Source organism: Tenrec ecaudatus, chromosome 1 (genome assembly GCF_050624435.1).
Source record: "Tenrec ecaudatus isolate mTenEca1 chromosome 1, mTenEca1.hap1, whole genome shotgun sequence".
Lineage (NCBI taxonomy): Eukaryota > Metazoa > Chordata > Mammalia > Afrosoricida > Tenrecidae > Tenrec > Tenrec ecaudatus.
This window is the reverse complement of record NC_134530.1, coordinates 146,070,707-146,077,516: the sequence shown is the minus strand read 5'-3', so window position 1 is coordinate 146,077,516 and position 6,810 is coordinate 146,070,707. Positions and strand designations below refer to the sequence as shown.

At 48.5% G+C, this 6,810-nt stretch overlaps 1 protein-coding gene across 1 annotated transcript; it reads right to left on the bottom strand.

Annotated features, from left to right (window-relative positions):
* Positions 1–4,138: 4,138 nt before the first annotated feature.
* Positions 4,139–5,656, bottom strand: C1H1orf162 (chromosome 1 C1orf162 homolog). The gene is made up of 3 exons (XM_075540392.1): positions 5,255–5,656; positions 4,718–4,755; positions 4,139–4,427 (listed from the first exon to the last, which is right to left on the bottom strand). Exons 1-3 carry the CDS (start codon positions 5,379–5,381, stop codon positions 4,212–4,214), a joined length of 381 nt encoding a protein of 126 aa, XP_075396507.1. The 5' UTR covers positions 5,382–5,656; the 3' UTR covers positions 4,139–4,211.
* Positions 5,657–6,810: the final 1,154 nt, after the last annotated feature.

Here is a 6,810-nt window from a genome sequence, read left to right as displayed (position 1 = left end):
CAGAGGAGGCTGGTGCTGGGGTGGCCCTGGCCCAACAGTATCATCGCGTGGGGTACAATCTTTGAAGCCCACTTCTCTGCTGCTGCACCACAAGCTCGATTCTCCAGCATCCCCTACCCTAGTAATAAAGATGAGGTTTTGAACTCTATTTGCTGTGTCCTTTGTCATGTTTCTCTGCTGGTTCAGAATTCAGAGGAGCCCCCTTTTAGAAGATACTCAGCAGGGCAAATGAACAACTTCAGAAGATATGCCAAACTGTGTTTTGGTAAGGGAAAGCATACTTCCTCCCCCTTCCTGCCCTACATTTACCAAGTTCCTCTTCCTGGAACTGTCACTCTGGCCCGTTTACCCGTGTGCCCGTCCACAGAGATACAAGTGTATGTGCATATAGGAACCCTGGTGGTTTCGTGGTTACACGATGGACTGCAAGGTCAGCAGTTCAAACTCACCAGCTGCTGCAAGGGAGAAATTTGAGGCTTTTTGTTTCTGTCAAGATTTACCACTCTGGAAACCCCAAAGGGAAGTTCTACTCTGCCCTATAGGGTCTCTGTGAGTCAGAATTGACTCGATGGCGGTGAGTTGGGACTTGTGTGTGTGTATACATTCGACAGGATTGTGGCAAATAAAAAGCTCCATCCACCAACTTGCACCTTTCCATTAACAATGGCCCTTAGAGCTGTTTCCATAGAGACGGCTGCCTCCAGCTTTCTGGCAGTTACACTGAACTCCACTCACCAGGCCCCGCTTATGGAGCCAGGAGGGGCCTGTCCCCCTCTCACTGTTCCCATGGGGAGCCCAATGGATGCGCACAAAGCCTGCAGTCAGCCTACCAGGTGTGAATCCTGCTGCCATGACTTACTAGCAGTGTAGACTCAGGGAAGCCACTTAACCTTTGCCTGCATTTCTGGAATGATGAGAATAATAACCGTTATAACCTAAGTGTTTTGTGAAGATTCAACACAGCTCTAGGAGCCTGGCTCACCCCAGGGTTGCTAAATGCAAGGTCAGCAGTTTGAAACCACCAATAGCTCCACAGGCCCAAGATGGAGTTTTTTGCTCTCATGAAGAGTTAAGTCTCAGAAGCCCATGGGGGTGATTCTCGCCTGTCCTATAGGGTCATGAGAAGTCAGAATGACTCCCTGACAGCGACTTGGGTGTTTTACTTGACTGGTTTTTAAATATGTGCCAAAAAGAGTCATCGCGGCATCACTGGTTAGATTTGGGCTGCTAACCCCAAATCAGCAATGCGAATCCAGCAGCTGCTTCAAGGGGGACGATAAGGGCTCCCGGCCCTGTGGAGAAGTAGAGCCTTGGAAACCCAAAGGGGCGGCTCTGCTGGGTCTGGAGGGTTGCTGGGAATGGGGTGACCCCATGGCGGTGGGCTTTGGGCTTTCCCCATTCTAAGCACTGAGAATAGCACCTGGATGGTAATATGTCTCAGTACGTGCCATCCAACTTTATTAACTCTACAACTAAAATTAGATAGGTGGTTTTCCATATACTTAAGTAGGATACCGTTTTAGAAATTTATTTTGAAGTATTGTTAGGGATCCCAAATTGCTTCCACGGTAACTGTATCCACTGAGTCCCCCACTAGCCCCGCGCTTGTCTTGGTTTCTCACCATCTGGCTTAGACACTTTCTTTTTTAATATTTCAAATAGTGATGTTGTTGAATATGTATTATCTAATTTGAATTTCTCTTATTAAGAGTGATGTTAGAAATATGAACATAGAAATGATTTATAAATTATCAAGGGTTCATGAGGGTGGGAGGGGAGGGGAAAAAGAGGAACTGATACCAAGGGCTCAAGTAGAAAGAAAATGTTTTGGAAATGATGGTGGCAACACATGTACAAATACGCTTGATACAATGGATGTATGGATGTGATAAGAGCTGTATGAACCCCCAATAAAATGATTTTAAAAACCCCAAAGAATGAAGTTAGGTATCTTTTCATATGATTAAGGACCATTTATATTTCCTTTCCTGTGGCTTGTTGACCCTTATAACTTGACATTTTTTATTACTGGTTCCTTTTTCCCCCCCTGTGATGTATGGGAGCGCTTTGCATTTTAAGAAAGCCAATCCCTTTCCATGAGATAGTTTGCAAATGTTTTGCAAGCTTTTGACTTTAAGATGCAGTTTGTGACTCATAGCCCTCAAGTTGAGTCCAGCCCCTTCCAACCTTATCAGACGAGTGGAATGCCCCTGCGAGTTTCAGAGACTAACTTCTTGTGGGAACAGAAAGCTTCATTTTCTCCCTCAGAGTGGCTGGTGGTTTTGAACTGCTGACCTGTGGTTAGCAGCCCAACACGTAGCCACTCTGCCACCAGGGCTCTTATTTTATAAGTTAATCTTTTCTGGAGTCTGGGCTTGTGCTCAAGTCACTTTCAGATTATTTTATTCAATTCTTCCACTTAAAAAAATGAACTCATGTGGTTTTTATTTTTAATTTATTTTATCTGACACTTATTTTTTAATCGCAACATTTATTCAATAAACCATCCCCCCTAAGTGATGTGAAATGCCACCTTCAACCTACTCTTAAGTTTCCTCACGCATTTTGGTTTGCTTTTTTCACCCCCTTTAAATTTGATCCCAACGACTGATTATTCATGCACAAAACAGTTGTATAGTTTTAATTAAAGAACAAAATGCTCTACCATTGAGTCTATTCTGATGCATAATGCTATTTGCCCCTTTGCAGAACGGAAAGCCTCCTCTTCCTCTCACGGAGCTGCTGGGGGTTTGAAACGCTTCTCACGGCACCCTTCAAACCCCGACGGCCGAGCTCGATGCCGTCCAGCCGATGCCCGCTCATAGCGGCCCGGGACACGCTCGGAGCCTGGAACTGTTTGTGGGAGTGGAAAGCCTGCTCTCCAGCCCACGGAGAGAGGCGGTGGTTTCCAACCGCGGACCTCACAGGTTGCAGCTGCAGCCCATCCCCACCCGGGCTCCCTGACAGCGCCGCCAGTACGGTTTCATTAAGTATGCCTAATTACAACGGCTAAGGAGACAGTACCACCAGGGCTCCCTCATAGTTTAATTAGTCATACTCCATAAAACTGCTTTTAGTTAGCCTTCCAACATTTTTTTAAAGAGGAAGAAAGGATTTTCCTGGATTTTCTTTATTATTTTCTTAAAGAATGTTAAAATGGGATTGCTTTGGGGTATTATTTGGGATTGGCATTTAAATGAATCAGTACTTTAGTGCCCACAAAAGATGGTTATGCACACCTCTTATGCTATATAGCAAGGTGGTGGGAATCTGCATTTGAAAGGCTTTACATAAAACCAGGCAGTTCCTCACAGCCGACCTCACCTGGATCAATAGACTTGCACTCCTCAACCAGTAAATAAAACTGTTTTCACAGGGTTTCTGTGGCTCCTTGTGCAGGGAAGTAGATAGCCAGGCCTTTCTTCTGAGGTGCTTGTGGGTGGACTCAGAACTCTAACTTTCTGGTTAGGGGTTAAGAGCTTTCACCACCCAGGGAGTAGGGACCTCGTATTTACATAGACGTTGTTGAGCTGCTAACAAGGTCTGCAGTTCAAAACCACCAGCCACTTCAGTGAAGAAAGATGAGGCTTTCTACTGTAAAGTTCTACCCTGTCCTGTGAGTCAAACTTCCTGGGTGGCAGTGAGAGCTGGAATGTACAGAGCACTTGTGCACATGGTGTCTCATTTCATTCCAACACCAGCTCGAAGGAACTAATGCTAAAGAGATTAGCAAACTGCCCCAGTGAACACAGCAGGTTCGTGGACACGCTGGAAGCCCATACCCCAGTAGGTCCTAACTGTACTTCAGGCACCATCACCTGCCTGCCTGGTAGTCTTTGCTGACCTCTGGAGAAGGTCCCAGAGCCGGACGCATGAAGAGAGCGCAGCAGTGCAGAAGGGTCATCCGGATAGACTGCTCTCTGGGCTGTCTCCTCAAAGCCGACCAGGGAATCATTCCAAGGGCACGATTGTCTGTGCACTGGCTCAGTGCCACACACTTGGGAGGGTGGACAGCAGGCAGTGTGGTCCTCCACGGTTCCACAGGCTGTAGGTCCAAGTGGGAGGGCCAGGAAGCGATCCTCTGCCCTGGAGACAGACTGACCGCTGCTCTTCCAAATGGCTGGATAACGTTGCCAGCTCAGGCTGTGGTCCCACATTTTTAATAAGAGAAAACAACACACAGAGGTGGTACTGGCGGGACGGGAACAGGCCTAGTTCACCTCATTAATTTGAGCGTAGACAATGGGGTCCTGGTGGTCTTCAGTCACCTGGGTGCTCTTTGCTGATGAGGTTCTGAAAGCCATGGTGGCATAGGTCAGCGAGTCCTCTGAGGTGGCCGAGAGCTGCCAAGAAAGACAAGGGAGGGATGAGTGGGTTCCATTTGCAGGAAGATTCAGGACCCTCTGCAGAAGCAGAGGAAGTTTGCTCTAGATCAGGGTCGGCGAACTTTTGAGACAGAAGAGCAAACCCCGTCTCTCACAACAATTTACAAATGATTCGAGATTTGCACAAACAAACGAAGTCACCATGATTGGAAAACTAGCCTTTACAACTTTTATAAATGAAACTCTGATAGTTTTGTTTTCAGTGTCCAATTTTACTTCAGAGCCACGTGGAAAGAGCCACCGTTTGCCATCCCTGGTCTAGAGGGTCCGGGGAAACCCAGAGTCCCTGCCACCACTGTCATCGAGGGCAGCAAACAGTGCGGCCGCATTACCTTCATCGGCGGATCCAGGACTTGGGAACTGGAGTGACCTGCCACAAAGCCAGGAAGAAGGGGGACAAGTCTCATCAATGGGACCTGGAGGGATCAGAAGCCTCTCCCCTTGGTCTCAGGTGCAAAGGGGGATAGGGAGGGTAGGTTAGCGATGGGAAAGGTGGAGGGCGAGGGGAAGGGATTTGAGGTCTTAGGCTACTGAGAGGGTGGGTCAGGAGGTTTTAATCTGCTCTCCTTCCACCCTCCCTCCTACTCACTCAACAAACAAGTGGCTGTGAGGCTGAGGCCCACTCATGACCACCTGTGCCTGTCGGGTAGAACTGTGCTCCACAGGGTTGCAATGGCCCGGTTTTTAGATGGCAGTTACTAGGCTTTGATTACCAGGCACCGCCAGGTGGACTTGCACTTCCAGCTCCCCCTCCGTTAGCAGTCAAGCATGCTAACCATTTGCACCACCCTGCCTCCCATTCACTTAGAGTTCCCCCTATTTTTAACGGCAGAGAAAGAGGGCTGTCCCATGTCTTGAGGACCACTTACATTTCCTGTAGCTCTTTATGATGAGGAAGACAAGGGCCATTAGCAGCAGTGTGAGTAGAACCCCAGCGCAAAAGGCCAGAACCAAATGAAGAACCTCCTTGCTGTTTGGCAGAGAAGAGGGGCCCATGAACTGCTGAACCTCTTGAAGGCCCTTGCTCAAGGCCAGAGTGGAACCGCTCCCACTACAGGCAGACTCCCGAAACTGCTTTCACAGAGATGGGTTGCCCCTCACGCCCACTGTGTTTCAGTGTTGCTTTCTAGTTCCATTTGAAAATTCAATTAATGCTATGGACTCTCCCATACATTCCCAGGTATGTACACACAGGCACGCACACACTCCCATATATTCCCAGGTATGTACGCACACACACACACACTCCCATATATTCCCAGGTATGTATGCACACACACACACACACGCCCATATATTCCTAGGTATGTACGCACACACACACACACTCCCATATATTCCCGGGCATGTACACACACACACACACACACACTCCCATACATTCCCAGGTATGTACACACAGGCGCGCACACACTCCCATATATTCCCAGGTATGTACGCACACACACACACACTCCCATATATTCCCAGGTATGTATGCACACACACACACACACTCCCATATATTCCCAGGTATATACGTACACACACACACGCCCATATATTCCTAGGTATGTACGCACACACACACACTCCCATATATTCCCAGGCATGTACACACACACACACACACACACACACACACTCCCATACATTCCCAGGTATGTACACACACACACACACTCCCATCCATTCCCAGGTGTGTACACACACACTCCCATCCATTCCCAGGTATGTACGCACACACACACTCCCATCCATTCCCAGGTATGTACGCGCACACACACTCCCATACATTCCCAGGTATGTACGCACACGCACACACTCCCATCCATTCCCAGGTATGTACGCACACACACACACACACATGCAGCATATTTAGGAAACCCATGCCTCTCCTAAAGCTGCAACTAAACCCACTGGTATTGAGACAATTCTGACTCACGGGCAACCTCACGCGTTACAGCTCTTGACTGTTGTCCTGACTGCAAACTTTGTGAAAGCAGACCACCAGGACTTTCTTCCTCTGAAGCCTCTGGGTGAATTTGAACTGCTGGCCTTTAGATGAGCAGCTGAGTATAACTAACCTGTACCTAACCTCCACTCAGAGCCTCCCAAAGTTCAGAGAAGCCCAAGTTAAGACACACTCTTTGGCCGTCTCTGCTCCACTCTCCATAGACTCCCACCCGCGGTTCCCAGCCGAAGCTCTCAGTACAGAATCGAATGCCATGGGGTACAAGATGCAACGGGGTGGGGGGGGGGCACGTGCTCATTTACTTGGCGCTGGGAGCGATGCAGGATGGAGACTTGGTCGTTGTGGTCACCGTGGGTTGGATGGATTTGGGGTCTGCAAGAGAACATGAGAGGCATCACTGAGTGTGTCTGCCCCTCTGCACGGAGAACTTTCTGTGTTGGTGCTCCGCATGCCTTCTCCTGCCCGAGCAGC

What these genes read in the sequence shown, in the direction of transcription:
- C1H1orf162 (XM_075540392.1), bottom strand. Translation starts at nt 5,381, where the DNA reads ATGGGCCCCTCTTCTCTGCCAAACAGCAAGGAGGTTCTTCATTTGGTT. An exon ending in CATAAAGAGCTACAGGAAAT is followed by an intron (nt 4,756 to 5,254) that starts GTAAGTGGTCCT and finishes GCTTTGTGGCAG; the next exon opens with GTCACTCCAGTTCCCAAGTC. An exon ending in TCCTGGATCCGCCGATGAAG is followed by an intron (nt 4,428 to 4,717) that starts GTAATGCGGCCG and finishes ACCCTGATCTAG; the next exon opens with AGCAAACTTCCTCTGCTTCT.